The sequence below is a fragment of the Cavia porcellus genome, unplaced genomic scaffold, assembly GCF_034190915.1.
Source record: "Cavia porcellus strain 051 isolate PalLab524CR breed Dunkin Hartley unplaced genomic scaffold, mCavPor4.1 scaffold_5, whole genome shotgun sequence".
NCBI lineage: Eukaryota > Metazoa > Chordata > Mammalia > Rodentia > Caviidae > Cavia > Cavia porcellus.
In genome coordinates, this window is record NW_026947488.1 from 24,495,014 (window position 1) to 24,509,872 (window position 14,859).

Sequence of the window (14,859 nt, forward strand, 5' to 3'; positions counted from 1 at the left end):
ATTTGGGGATGGGTAAGTTGAAAAAACTAGCAAGATTATTATAGGAGTATTTTATAGCAATAAAAAAGGGAAGGAAGGAAATACAGAATACCAAAGACAACTCAGACAAAAATAAATGATGAGACATCTCATGTCCATGGATTAAAAGTGTTAATGTTAAAATATGTGTTTATTCTACAATAATATATAGATTCAACTAATTTTTATCAAAATTCTACTAGCAATTTTTGTAGATACAGGAAAAAATTCTGACATTCATGTGGAGTATCATGTAACTCTGAATACCAAAAACAAACTTGAAAAAGAAATCAGAGCTGGAGGCCTCACACCTGCTCTTTTTAAAGCATATTACAAAGTTACAGTAGTCAAAACAGGAGTATATTGACAGACAAATCTGTAAACCATGGGAGAGAGCCCAGAAATATATACTTATGTATGTGGTCAAGTAATATTTAACAAGAATGCCAATACTATATGATCAGGAAAGGAGTCTTTTCAATAAATGGTGCTGGGAAAACTGAATGTCCACATGCAAAAGCATAAAGATATTTAAAAAGATATTTAAAAATTAATGAAAATGCATTATTAAAGATCTAAATGTAGGACCTAAAACTATAAACTTCTTAGAAGAAAATACAAGGGGAGTCCCTTGCAGCATTCAAATGTACAGTGATTTCTTCAGTATGATACCAAGAGAAGTAATAAAAAATAGACAAATGGGACTACTTCAGATTTAAAAACTAGCTCGGTATAGCACATGCTTAAACTCAGTACTTGGAAGGCCAAGACAGCAGGATCACTATGAGTTCAAGGCCAGCCTGCATTATATAGCTGAGTTCAGGTCCAGCCTCAACTACATAAGGAGTCTCAAAAAAAAGGAAAAAATAATTACTGTTTGTCAGATAAGAAGTTAATATTGGAGGGCCGGGGATTTAGCTCAGCGTTATAGGCGCCTGTGTGGCAAGCACAAAGTCTTGAGTTTGATTCCTGGTGCCAAAAAAAAAGTTAATATTGGAGCAGGCATGGTGTTGCACACCTGTAAGTCTAATGCTGGAGGATCGCTGCAAGTTCAAGACAAGCCTCAGCTATAAAGTGAGTTCAAGACGAGCTTAAACTACGTAGCGAGACCCTGTCTCCAAAAAAAAAATTTAATATTGGAATACATAAGAAATTTATACATGTCAATAATAAAAAAATAATCTGATCTAAAGATGTGTAAGGGATTCAAATAGATATTTCTCTAGAAGAGATAAACAGATGGCTAGAAAGCATATGAAGAAATGCTGAACATCCCTTTAAGGAAAATACAAATCAAACCTATGATGAGAAGTAATCTCAAATTCATTAGGATAATCGTCTTCCCACTCTCACCAAAAAAAAAAAAAAAAAAATGCAAGTGATGATGAGAATGTAGGGAAATTAGAATCTTTGTGTATTGTTGGTAGGATTGTAAAATTATGCAACCATTATGGAAAACTATCCAGTTGCCTCAAAGAAGTAAAACTAGGACTACCATATGACCTTCCCATACTGCTTCTGGAAATTCGCACAAAAGATTTGAGAGGGTCAGGGATTTAGCTCTCCGTCGTAAGCACCTACCCGGTGAATGTGAGGTCATGAGTTCGATCCCCAGTACCAAAAAAAAAAAGAAATTGAAAATAGACTATCAAAGAGATATTTATATGCTATGTTCACTGCAGCATTTTTTATAATAGCCAAGATGTGCAGCAACCAAAATGGATGAATGGATAACCAACATGTATGTATCAGTGTTGGTGGACCTTTTAGAGACCAAATGTCCAAACTCCAGCCCCAAACCCATTTATTTATCACAGAATCCCAATACTGCAGTTAAACCTGAATGCTGAAATTTTAGTTTAGGAAATACAACTCAGACCTTAATACCTTTTGAGTTAAATAAAAAACACAGTAATAGCTTTCAATGATACAAATAGCTTTTTATTGAAAAGTAAAATTTTGCATTTCTTCTGCTTTTGCATTGTTAATGTGCTCTTTACTGTTGTATGCATGCTGATAATTTGTCATCCTTGGCTTATACTTTCTTAGTTTGAGAGCAACATGCAGCACTCAGGTCATCTGTTAGTCTTTTTCTTGTAACAAAGTTGGTATAATTCAAAGCTGAAAACTGCTCCTTATAAGGACAAGGTGATCTAAACAAAGTGAGAGAAGCAATCCTAAGTGCTTTCATTGAATTAGAAATTATTTAACAGACATTTAAGGATTTCATTTTCAGACCTACTACCTATGGTGTCTTTTGTCATCCTTTTACACTCTATTTTCTCAAATGTGGCATGTGGGTCACAGAATTTGTTTTTTCAGATAGAGGTTCCATGAAATACCAACAGCTTCATTTCTAGATTTCCAAAATCTAACCAGTGTAAACAGGAAAGATCAAGTTCTCTAAATCTGGCTTTATCTGGAGAAGTAAAAAAATAAAGGGTTGTATCTATCTTACAGAACTGTAAAGATCCATTTCTAAAATTATCCTTTGCAATTACTGTAGTCCTAGAAAATTCCTTGTAGATTCCCTGATGGCTTGTAGGATTGTCTGAACATGTAGAATTTTCTAAATGCATATTTTGATTTGGAAAATATTGCACCTCCCCACTTTCAAGTGAGCACACTTGGCTCATGTCCTTACATGAGCTTCTGCATGCTCACTGTGGCTTGCATGCCATAGGTTTCCCACCATAATATACACCCAATATACAATGGGATGTTAGTCTTTAAAAAGAAAAAATATGCTATGACGTGAATGAACTTTTAGTACATTACACTAGGTGAAACAAGTAGATGATAAAAGACATGATTCTATTTATATGAGGTATATAAAGTCAAATTCATGAAAACAAAAGTCCTTTAAAATGTAAAGTTAAATACAAGTTTATGTGAAATTTATATATATATATATATATATATAATTTTTTTTTTTCCTCCCTTTTTTTGGTGCCATGGATCAAACTCATAACCTCATGCTTGCCAGACAGGTACTTATACCACTGAGCTAAATCCTCAATCCTGAAATTTATATCTTTATGTTATTTTACATATGTAAAATTTCACTTACACTTGTAGGTTTACAACAGACAACAGAATTTTGACGAATACAAATAACTAGGTTCCTCTTCTATTTTGTAGATCTTGTATGCGAAATCCTATGGAAAACATTATGAAAATAGTGAAAAACATTGGAGAAACTTTCTGCCAACACTATACTCAATCAACAGATGAACAGCCAGGATCTCACATAGGTAAGAAGATAATACTAAAGTTGGTACTGAATTAAAACTACATAGAATGTCCCCAGAATTGGAAATTCAAGTTTCTCTGCCCTTTATTTTTTGGCCATACTATAGTTGATAACCAGAGTATCAAGCACTACTCTGCTGCTGAGCTAGACCCCAGCTCTTAGTGTACCAGATTTAACTTGAAGTTTTGTTCTTGAATCCTTTCTAGAATTTAATAGCACACGGTACTTGTTTATTTCCCTGTAGACTTTGCTGTAAACAGACTAAAGTTGGCAGAAATTTTGTATTATAAAATACTAGAGACTGTAATGGTTCAGGAAGCACGAAGACTTCATGGAATGGATATGTCAGTAAGTAAATCCACTGTACTTTGCTACCTATTGGCAAAATCGACAAGTCTTAGCCTGGAACCAGTGTTTTGAAAGGCTCTAATAGAATATTTGAGGGATCAGCAATTTATGGTGAACTTTAACTCACTTTGGCATTTCTACGATTAGCCTTGTTGAGGCAGAAGTATAAAATACTCAATGTGAAAGTCATCTTTGATACACTGTCAATGTTCTTTCTTTTAATTTTTAAAATACTTTTTGTCTTTTGAGACATGGTCTCCCTATGCAGTTCAGCCTGGTTTTGAGCATACTTTGTAGCTCAGGCTGTTTTGGAACTGGCAATGATCCCTCCTACCTCAGCCTCCTGAGTCAGCTGGGATTATAGGTGTGTGCCACCACACCCAGCCCATCTCTCACTCTAAGCTGGCAGTATAAATCTCCAACTGTTAAGCTGATTGATAATTAAGATACTTATGTTCATACTTCCCAGAGATTTTTGAATTCTAAATTGATAAGATTATATCCAAAAGATGAGAAGTATAAAACAAAAGAGGCCTTTATTCTGAGAATGCAGCCAGAGAAAACCAAAACACCCCCAACCGCTGGAGTCTGGCTTTCTCTCTGGCAGACACGTGGCGTGGGAGGGTATATAAGTAGCCTCGGTTTGGGGTGGAACCTACGGGGGCATTAGGGATGCATGGGTAGCCCATTGGTCTTTGTTTGGCGAGATAGGTAAATTTCTCAGGGTGGGGAAGATGAAGTCACAGATAAATTCCTAGGGGTGGGGGATATAGGAGCTCCTTGGTTCCGCCTCTAAGGCTTCACCTGCTATAGTGTCCTGTCTGGGCCAAAACTATTTCATAAATGATTATTAATCTAGGGGGAAAATTTCTTTGAACATTTAAGCAAATATGATTACTCTGTTAGCTACATAAAATAATTATTGTATAATTTTCAGTCTACTCAGCTTCCCCTCCTACCTTCATATCCTCTCTTATGATTTACCCTAGTCTTTCTTTGTCTCTCTGTCTGCCTGTCTGCTTGTATGTCTTTCTTTTTCATAGTACTACAGATTGATTTCAATGCCATCATCTTAAGCTACATCTCTAACCCTTTAGAAATTACTTTATTTTTTATACTTTTAACGAGAAAAAACAAAACAGAATTTCAAAACAATTTAATAGGATACTGACAATGGTTAACATATTGCAAATTTTTATCTTTAACTTACTCAGAGTATAAGATATAGACATTTAATTATCCAAACAGTAATAGCAGAAAACCTTTCTTTTCAATTAACTCAAAGAAATTAGTGGTATACCTTTATTTTTTTTTTTTTTTGTAATTTTCGTTTTTATCGGTACCAGGGATCAAACTCACGACTGCCTGCTTGCAAGGCAGGCGCTTATGCCGCTGAGCTAAATCCCCAGCCCCATACCTTTTTTTTTTTTTAGTGGTATATCTTTCTTAACTATCTACTGCATATATATATATATAGATACACACACTTTTTAAAAAGTATTTATTTTACATTTTGGCTCTTAATTACTTTTTCAGCTTCTTATACTAGGGAGACAAAACAATGTTTACATATGTCTATATGGTTTATTTAAATTATGAGTATGGTCTCTAGTTACATCCATTTATCTATAAAACTCTCCAATTTATCTATTATCTTTTTTTTTTTTTTGTACCTGGGATTGAACTCAGGACCTCATGCTTGCCAGGTAAGCACTTGTACCACTGAGCTAAATCACCAGCCCAATCCAGTTTATCTTTTCAATAGCTCGGTAGTACTATGAATATAAAAAGACCACATATTTTTCATTTGTTTCTTGGCTGATGCACATTTGGTTGTTTTCAAGATCTAGCTATTACAAATTGTACAGCAATAACATGAGTATAAAAATGTTTTTTTTTTAATTCTTCTGGGAAGATATCCAGAAGGGAATAGCTGGGTTGAATGGGACCTCCAACCCTAGCTTTTTGAAGAGTCTCCATACTAATTTCCACAGTGGCTGCATCAGTCTGCGTTTCCACCAACAGTAGAGAAGGGTTCCTTTTTGCTCATGCCCCTCCAGCATTTGTCATTGCTTGATTTCTTGATACCAGCTGTTCTTTTCAGGGTGAGATGAAATCTCCGTGTGGTTTTAATTTGCATCTCTCAGATGACCAGTGCTATTGAACATTTTTTCACATATTTATTTGCTGTTTGTATTTCTTCTTTTGAGAAGTGTGTATTCATCTCAGATGCGATTTTTGGACTGGGTCTTTAAATCTGGGAGGACTGATTTTTTTATTTTGTTTTGTTTTGTTTTGTTTTTAGTTCTTTATATGTTCTCCATAGTAATCCTTTGTCTGAGGAACAGCTGGAAAACATTTTCTCCCATGTTGTGGGTTGTCTCTTCACTCGGTTGGTGGTTTCTGTTGTTGTGTAAAAGCTTTTTAGTAGGGTGAGATTCCAGTTTTTGATTCTTGGTGATAGTTCTGTGAGATCGAGGTTTTATTTCTGAAGTCTTTGCCTATACCAGTGTCTTCAAGAGTTTTACGTATCCTGTCTTCTAGCAGATTTAATATTTCTGTTTCAATGTTTAGATCTTTGACCCATTTTGAATTTAGTTTAGTGTGTAATGAAAGATGCTAGGTCCATTTTTAATCTTTGACAAGTACAGAACCAGTTTTTTCAGCACCATTAATTAAAGAGGCTATCTTCCACTGAATGTGGTTGGCACATTTGTCAACAATAAGGTGGGTGAGTATGTCTAGGTTTTTCTACATCTTCTAATCTGTTGCATTGATCTTCAGGCCTTTTTTTCTTTTTTTTTCTTTTTTCTTTTCTTTTCTTTTCTTTTTTTTTTTTTTTTTACCAGTATCATGCTTTTTGTTTTTGTTGTTGTTGTCGTTAAGTCATAGTAGCTTTATAGTTTAACTTCAAGTCAGGGATTGTGATGCTTCCAGCATTGCCTTTGTTGCCTAGAATTGCCTTTATTATTTTAGGTCTTTTCATGTCCAGATGAATTCTAGAATTGTTTTCTCTAATTCTGTGAGATATGCTATTGGAAGTTTGGTTGGGATTGCATTGAATCTGTATAAGGGTTTTGGAAGTATGGCCATTTTCACTATATTGGTTCTTCCTACCCAAGAGCACAGGATAGCTCTCCATATTCTGATATCCTCTTCAATCTCCTTTTTCAGGGTATTGTAGTTTTCATAGAGGTCTTTTACATGCTTTCTTAGAATGATTCCTAGATATTTCAGTTTTTCTGGATGTTATTGTGAAAGGTATTGTTCCTCTGATTTCTCTCAGTGAATTTGTTATTCGTGTATAGGAAGGCTATTGATTTTTTTTTTTTTTAAGTTTTTTTTTTTGTCTTTTTCATTTTTTTTCAGTACCAGGGATTGAACTCACAACTGCACACTTGCAAGGCAGGCACTTATGCCGCTGAGCTAAATCCCCAGCCCTGGCTATTGATTTTTTTGAGTGTTGACTTTGTAACCAGCTACATTACTGAATTTTCTTATGAAATTCAGAAGTCTTTCTGGAGTTTTTGGGGTCATCTAAGTAGCGTATCATGTCCTCTGAACATAACAATAGTTTAATTCTTCCTTTCCTGTCTTTATTCCTTTTAATCCTTTCTCTTGTCTAATTGCTCCAGCTAAAGTTTCCAGGACTGTTGAATAAGAGTGGAGACCGTGGGCATCTTTGTCATGTTCTTGATTTTAGAGTATACGCTTTCAGTTTTTGTCCATTTAGTATGATGTTGACTGTTGGTTGGTCATAGATGGCTTTTATCAGATTGAGATAAAGAATTGTTTCTATTCCAATAGAATCTATTCCAATTTTCTGTAGGGTTTTTATCATGAATGGGTGCTGGACCTTGTCAAATGCTTTTTCTGCATCTGTTGAGATGATCCTGTGATTTTTTGTCTTTGGCTCTGTTTTTTTTTTTTTTTTTTTTTTTGTCTTTTTCGTTTTTATCGGTACCAGGGATCGAACTCACGACTGCCTGCTTGCAAGGCAGGTGCTTATGCCGCTGAGCTAAATCCCCAGCCCCTTTGGCTCTGTTAATATGGTGTATTACTTTTATGGATTTACTTATGTTGATCCATCCCGGCGTCCTGGGGGTGGATCCTACTGTATCATGGTGTGCAGTCTTTTCAACAATTTGCTGCAGTCTGTTTGCCAGGATGTTATTGAGGATGTTTGCATCATTGTTCATCAGGGAAACTGGCCTGTAATTCTCTTTCTTAGTTGGCTCCTTCTCTGGTTTTGGAATCAGAGTAATGCTTGCTTCCCAGAATGAATTTGGAAGGATTGCTTCCCTTTCAATTTCATTAAAGAGGCTGAGAAATAGTGGTGTTTGGAGCTGGGAATTTAGCTCAATGGCATAAGTTCCTGCCTGGCAAATGCTGAGCCATGAGTTCAATCCCTGTTACCAAAAAAAAAGAAAAAAGAAAAAAAATATTGGTGTTGGATCTTCACTTAATTTCTTGTAGAATTTTGCAGTGAATCCATCAGGGCCTGGCTTTTCTTTGTTGATAAGTTTTTAATTACATCTTTGATTTCATTTATTGATACTGGTTTACTTAGGATTTTTATAATTTTTTTATTCAGCTTTGGTAATTCATATGTATCTAGGAATCTGTGCATCTCTTCTTTTTTTTTTCATCTTGATAGAATATAAGTTTTGTTTTGTAGTAAGTGCAAATATTTTTTTTTTATTTTAAATACAGTAAAATACAACAAAACAAGAGACAACAAAGCCAATCAAGACAATGCAGTGAAACTGGTACAGAACTTCAGAACAGGATACTGTGATAACAATAATAAATACCATGGTATATTTTGTTATCTTCATAATGCTTCTCCATGTAATAACTCGGGCCTCAGTATAAAATCCAAGGAAGCAAGAGACCGAAATTTAAGTAGCAAAGGCTTTATTGAGCTAGTCCTGGTGGCACAGTCTCTCCTGGATCGACCCAAAGACTGCGCACCCCAAGACTGGGAAAAGGGGTTTTTAAAAGTAAGGAAAAGTGGGGGGAAAATCCGCAAGGCCATTAAACTTGTTGACCTGCATCTGGAAACTGTATTGCTGTCCACTTAGCTCTGACAACCTCGGGAGTTCCTGATGTTTCTCAAGTTACTCCCATCCTGCAGATTAACTTTATCTCGGAGTGGCACTTCTGCAGCAATATTTGGAGAAGAAAGTGGAGAGTTAATTATCCCAGGACAGCTCATTTTCGCTAGTGGGTGCGAAGGGGTCGAGAGTTACAAGAAGCTGAAACTTAAGTTTTACAAAGATCTGATATCTAACTCATTTGATGCATACAAAACAAAAGGAGAGCACCGATTGGGGTTTGAGCCATAGTATTTCCTGGTAATTTCTTTGAAGCTAAATTGGAGCAGGCTCATTTTATGACAGATCATCACTGGGTCAGGAAGAGGTCACCAGAAACCCAAATTCTTTGTGGCCTAGCCTAGATAGATAGGTGAGGGGAGAAGGGAGGCAATAAGGGGTGCTACAGAACCAGAAAACGGGGGGGGGGGTTATGTTTATCTGTCTTTCTGGGGAGGGGAATCAAAGTCAGGTAAAGGGTTAAGCTAATACACAAATCTCCCTGCACAGAAGCAGGTTACTTCAAACAAGTGTAAATTAGTGGGCCATCCTAGTTTTCTTTAGCTCTTTAGCGGAGAATAGAGGCCCCTGACCGTGATTAACAACCCTTGTTAGCTTGTTTTAGCACCACTCTTCTTGTTTGTAGAGGGCAGCTTTGGTTAACATATCAATTAGGTGAAATTTTTTCAATTCTTTGCAGAGGAGAGTATTGCTCAACATATCAATTAGGTCACTTAACATATCGGTTAGGGAAAAAGGGTGAAAAAAAAAAAAAAACACACATTTAGTAAGCCATGTTGCAGGTTTGCTATAATACACGAAATAATGAAGCTATTTTCTTAGAGTACAACAGTCCATTCAATCAGATGTAGCAAAATCAAACCAAAAACAGAATGCTTTAAAAATAATCAAAAAAGAATATTGAATACAGCAAAAAAAATTAATCAGAACAAAGCAAAACATTGAAAACAATATTGACCTTCAAAGACAAGATAGAAGAAAATTCCCCCATATTTGCTGTATTGAATACCATCATTCTCCCAAGAGATGCTCAGAACTGTGGCCCCAGGTCAGCATAATCAACCAAACAATACAAGCATTTAGTTGCTGTATGTGCTTTAGTTGCTGTCAACTCTGCTGTCCTGGAAACCATCCAGTTGCTGAGAGGTGGGCCACTGGATGTTTGATTGTCAGCCCAAAGGTGGTAGGTAGTGCTCACAGGAAACTCTGAGTTGTTCTCTCCCTGGCACTGCCGCGTTTCTGCTTACCAGGAAGGATGGCTCCTTAGTTTCTTGGCCTGTCCCCCAAGTTCCAACATGGCTGATTCATGGGAGATACTGACTTGTTCTCTCCCTGGTGGGTCTGCAGCTCTCTTGCCATGGCTCACCAGGAAAGATTGCTCATTGCTTTCTTGGTCGGTCCCCTAAGTTCCAGCATGGCTGATGCTTGGAAGACACTGACTTGTTCTCTCCCAGGCACACCCACGGCTTCTAGAATACAAGTTTTCAAAGTATAGGCATAGTTGATTTTCTAGATTCCTGCTGGATCTGTTATAATTTCACCCTTTTCATTTCTAATTGCATGGTTTTGAGTCTTTTCTTTTCTTTTTTTGATAAGGTTGGCTAAGGGTTTGTCAGTTTTATTTAATCTTTCAAAGAACCAAATCTTTGATTCGATTCTGTGTTGCTTTTTTAGTCTCTAGTGTGTTAATTTCTGCTCTGATCTTTATAATTTTCCCCCTTGTATGAGCTTTTGGTTTAGCCTGCTCTTCTTTTTCTAGAGGTTCGAGATTCAACATTAAATTGTTTATATGTACGTGGTGTATTTTCCTGATATGGGTATTTACTGCTATAAATTTTCCTCTGAAGACTGCTTACATTGTGTCCCACAATTTCCAGTATGTTGTATTGTTGTTATCATTCAACTGTAAAATCTGTCTAATTTGTTCTTTAATTTCATGTGTGGACCATTAGTTGTTCAGTATGGTGTTAATTTCCATGTGTTTATGAAGTTGTTGTGGTTTCCTTTGCCATAGATTTCCAATTTCATTGCACTTCGATCTGGTAGTATAAATGGGATAATTTCAATTTCTTTTCATTTACTAAAGCATGTTCATGTGCTATTATGTGGTCTGTTTTGGAGAATGTCCAATATGCAGCTGAAAAGAGTATATTTTCTGATGTAAAGTGAAACATACTCTAGGCATTTAGTAAGTCCATTTGTTCAAAAGATCCCCCAATATGGTTGTATTAGTGTTTATTTGATTTTTCCATATCCATTAATATTTGTTTTATATAGTTGGGTGCATTAATATTTGTTGCATATATATTTATGAATGTTATCTTTTCCTCTTGGATTGTCCCTTTAGAAGCAGGTAGTGACCTTGTTTGTCTCAATCAGTCTTGGCTTGAAATTCACTCTGTCTATAAATAGAATAACTACCCCTACATTTGTCTGTGTTTCTGTTGCATGGAGCATTGTTTTCCATTTGACTTTCAGTCTGTGAATTTCTTTTTTAATTAAATGTATTTTATTTCTTACTCTTTTAGAGAGGAAGTGCTAGGAGCTGAACGCAGGGACTTTGCACTGTGTTACAACCCTATCCTTTCTTTTAGTTGTTGTTGTTGTTGTTGTTGTTGTACTAGGGATTGAACTCACAATCTCACACTTGCCAGGAAGGCACTTATGCCGCTGAGCTAAATCCCAGGCTTCTTTTAGTTTTTCCTTTGCTTTTTTTTTTTGTACTGGGGATGGAATTCACCGCTGCGCACTTGGGAGGCAGGTGCTTATGCCACTGAACTAAATCCCCAACCTTTTTTTAGCTTTTGAGTCAGGGTTCCACTAAGTTGCTTAGACTAGGCTTGAACCAATCATTCTGTGTCAGCCTCCCAGAGTACTAGATTACCCATGTGTATCACTAGGCCCAACTACCCTAATATCTTTGTTTCTGTGTTGCTGTTTTATTTTGTTTTTTAAGAGTGTCTTTGTAGTTCAGGCTGGCTCTGAACTCACTGTGTAGCCCACGCTAGTCTCGAATTCAGGATGATCCTCCTCTTCTGCCTCAGCCTTCATCCTCCTCTTCTGCCTCAGCCTTACAGGCATGCACCACCATGCCCTGCACAATCTTAATGGAACCACCAAAATTTCCTAAAAGAGAAGTAAATTTTTTAATTTACTTTTTTTTTTTTTTGTCTTTTTCCTTTTTATCGGTACCAGGGATTGAACTCATGACTGCCTGCTTGCAAGGCAGGTGCTCATGCCGCTGAGCTAAATCCCCAGCCCTTAATTTACTTTTTTATAATAATTATAAATTCACAGAAAGTTACAAAAGTAATACAGAGAGCATCATAGCTGCTTAGAAGGCTGAGACAGTATGATCACAAATTCAAACTCCTTGTAGGCAATTTAGCAAGACTGTCTCAAAATAAAATTAAAAGTGCTTAGAGGTAGGATGGCACACAGATGCTTGTCTAATATGTGTGAGTTCTTGTTTTTAATCCTTACTCTCTCACACTCATACTACGCACAGTGTAGGATAATCCTTTATACCCTTTAGACAGTTTTCCTTTTGGTTGCGATTGATACAGTACAATATCAAAACCAAGAAATTGACAATAAAATAATGTGACAGGGCCTCATAGCCCATACCTGTAATTCTAGTATCCACGAGGCTGAAGCAGCAAGATCATTGTGAGCTCATAGCCAGCCTGGATTACATAGTAATTTCTTTCTTTTTTGGGGGGGGCGGGGTAACCTGGGATTCAACTCTATGACCTCGTGCCTCTCAGACAGGCACTTACACTGCCGAGATAAACCCCTGGCCCATTACATAGTAATTTCAAATCCAGCCTGAACTACATAGTCCCTGTCTTGAAATAAAAATTATAATAACAATAATGATAATGTGTGTATACATTTAATGTTGTGTCATCTAACCACCACACTAGCAAGATACAGCAGTAGGGAAGTAGGTTCTAAGAGCTCCAGCCAGTGTCTTGAACTGCAACTGTTATCTAACTCTCCATATACCTTTTCCTATATAGGCAGTTACAAAGTTTAATTTAGACAGGCTGGGCATGGTGGCTCACGCCTGTAATCCCAGCACTCGGGAGGCTGAGGCAGGAGGATTGTTGTGAGTTCGAGACAAGCCTGGGCTACAAAGTGAGCTCAAGGCCAGCCTGAACTGAATAGCGAGACCCTGTCTCAAAAAAACAAACAACAAACAAACAAACAAAGTTTAATTTAGACATACCAATAATTAATACGGTATAGATTAATTACAATATACCGTAAAAAAAGTTATGTGAGCATGGTCAGTATCTCTTAGAAGAGATTACTGTACTTTATCTTTTCACTTTAAGGAAACACTTTATGGCTTCTCATTAGTCTGTGTAAATTGCCAGCATTATGCCTCTTGTTCATTTTGGCTATTATTAAATGAAATAAAAATTACTTGAATAAGTCTTGTAATATCATGGCAAATGACTAATGAGTAGTAGCATACGCAGTATGGATACTTTAGACAAAGGGATGATGTACATCTGGAAAAGGGTAGAGTGGATAGCATAATAGTCCTCGCACTATTCAGAACAGTACACAATATAAAGCTTATGAATGGTTTATTTCTGGAATTTTCCAAATAAGATTTTCAGATTAGGGTTAACTATGGATAAATGAAACCTCAGAAAATGCCACCATGGATAAGGGAAAATTATTGGACTAATGTATAGAACTAGTTTGTCACTACAAAGACTCCCATATTTTGTATCTTTATCCTCAAACACAGCCCTCAACTACTACTTTGTTTCTCATTTGTTACTTTTTTGGTTTTGGTTTTGGTTTTGGTTTTTTGTGATACAGGAGGTAAAACCAAGGGCCTGGTGCATGCTAGTCTGGTAAGGTACATCTGTAACACATTCATTTTTAATTTTGAGACAGAATCTTGCCAAGTTGTGCAGGCAGGGTTCTAATGAACAGTTGTTGTCCTCTCTTAGTTTCCTAAGTAGCTGGGATGTATAAGTGTGTATCACCATGCCTGGTCTACTTCTATAATTGTATAGCATATTCTGTATGAATTCCATTATTTAAATTTTTTTTTTTTTTTTTTTGTCTTTTTCTTTTTCATCGGTACCGGGGATCGAACTCACGACCGCCTGCTTGCAACCATTATTTAAATTTATTGAGGTTGTTTTATGCTTTAGAATATGGTTTATCTTGATATCCTATAGACACTGGAAAAGGTTATATCCTCTGCTGTTGTTGGTATATCAGTTATATCTTGTTGGTTGCTATATTATTGAGTTCCATTTATTTGCTGATTTTTTTTGACATTGTAATTGTTGAGGGAAGAATACTGAAGTGTCCAGAGTAATTGTGGATTTGTCTGTTTCATTCAGTTCCATCAGATTTTTGCATCGCTTACTTTGAAGGTGTGTGCAAATTTAGAGTCGTTTATTGTCTAGTTTTCTTTGCTCTAAAGTCTAACTGGTTTTTATAAATTGTCATTCTTGCTTTCTTTTGAATAATGTTTATATGATGTATCCTTCTCCACCATTTTACTTTTTTTTTTTTTTTTGGAGACAGAGTCTTGGTATATGATCCAAACTGGCCTTGGAACTCACTATGGAGCACAGGCCTCTAACTCCTGGCAGTCTTGCTGCCTCATCTTCCCAAATTTCAGGTTTACAAGCGTGCGCCACCATTCCCAATTGTACCATTTTCATTTTGAACCTCTTCTGTCATCTTTCAAACCCTTCTTTCTCTCTTTCTCTCTTTCTCTCTCTCTCTCTCTCTCAAATATTTCTTGTAGACAGCATATAATTGTATCATGTTTATTTTGGACTGTTTGTTTGTTTGCTTTTTCAAGGCAAGATCTTTTTTTTTTTTTTTTTGGTCCTTTTCTCGGTACCGGGGATGGAACTCACGACTGCCTGCTTGCGAGGCAGGCGCTTATGCCGCTGAGCTAAATCCCCAGCCCCTCAAGACAAGATTTTAATAGGTAGTTCAAGTGACCTGGCCTCAAAATCATTGTAATACTAACTGCCTCAGCATCCTGAATGCTGGGATTATAGGTGTACACCACCATGCCCAGCTGTTTTGTTTTGTTTTTAAATCCACTCTGTCAATCTCTGTATTTTAACTTAT

General features: G+C 36.5%; 1 protein-coding gene across 3 annotated transcripts in view; it reads left to right on the top strand.

Moving 5' to 3' along the window:
- The window catches only part of Rbl1 (RB transcriptional corepressor like 1), a 95,300-nt gene that overhangs the window by 29,977 nt on the left and 50,464 nt on the right, over window positions 1-14,859 (top strand). For all 3 annotated transcript variants that reach the window (XM_063248383.1, XM_063248384.1, XM_063248382.1), the window contains exons 10-11: window positions 3,160-3,272; window positions 3,516-3,619. In XM_063248383.1, the coding sequence (XP_063104453.1) occupies window positions 3,160-3,272; window positions 3,516-3,619 (217 nt within the window). The remainder of the gene's footprint in view (window positions 1-3,159; window positions 3,273-3,515; window positions 3,620-14,859) is intronic.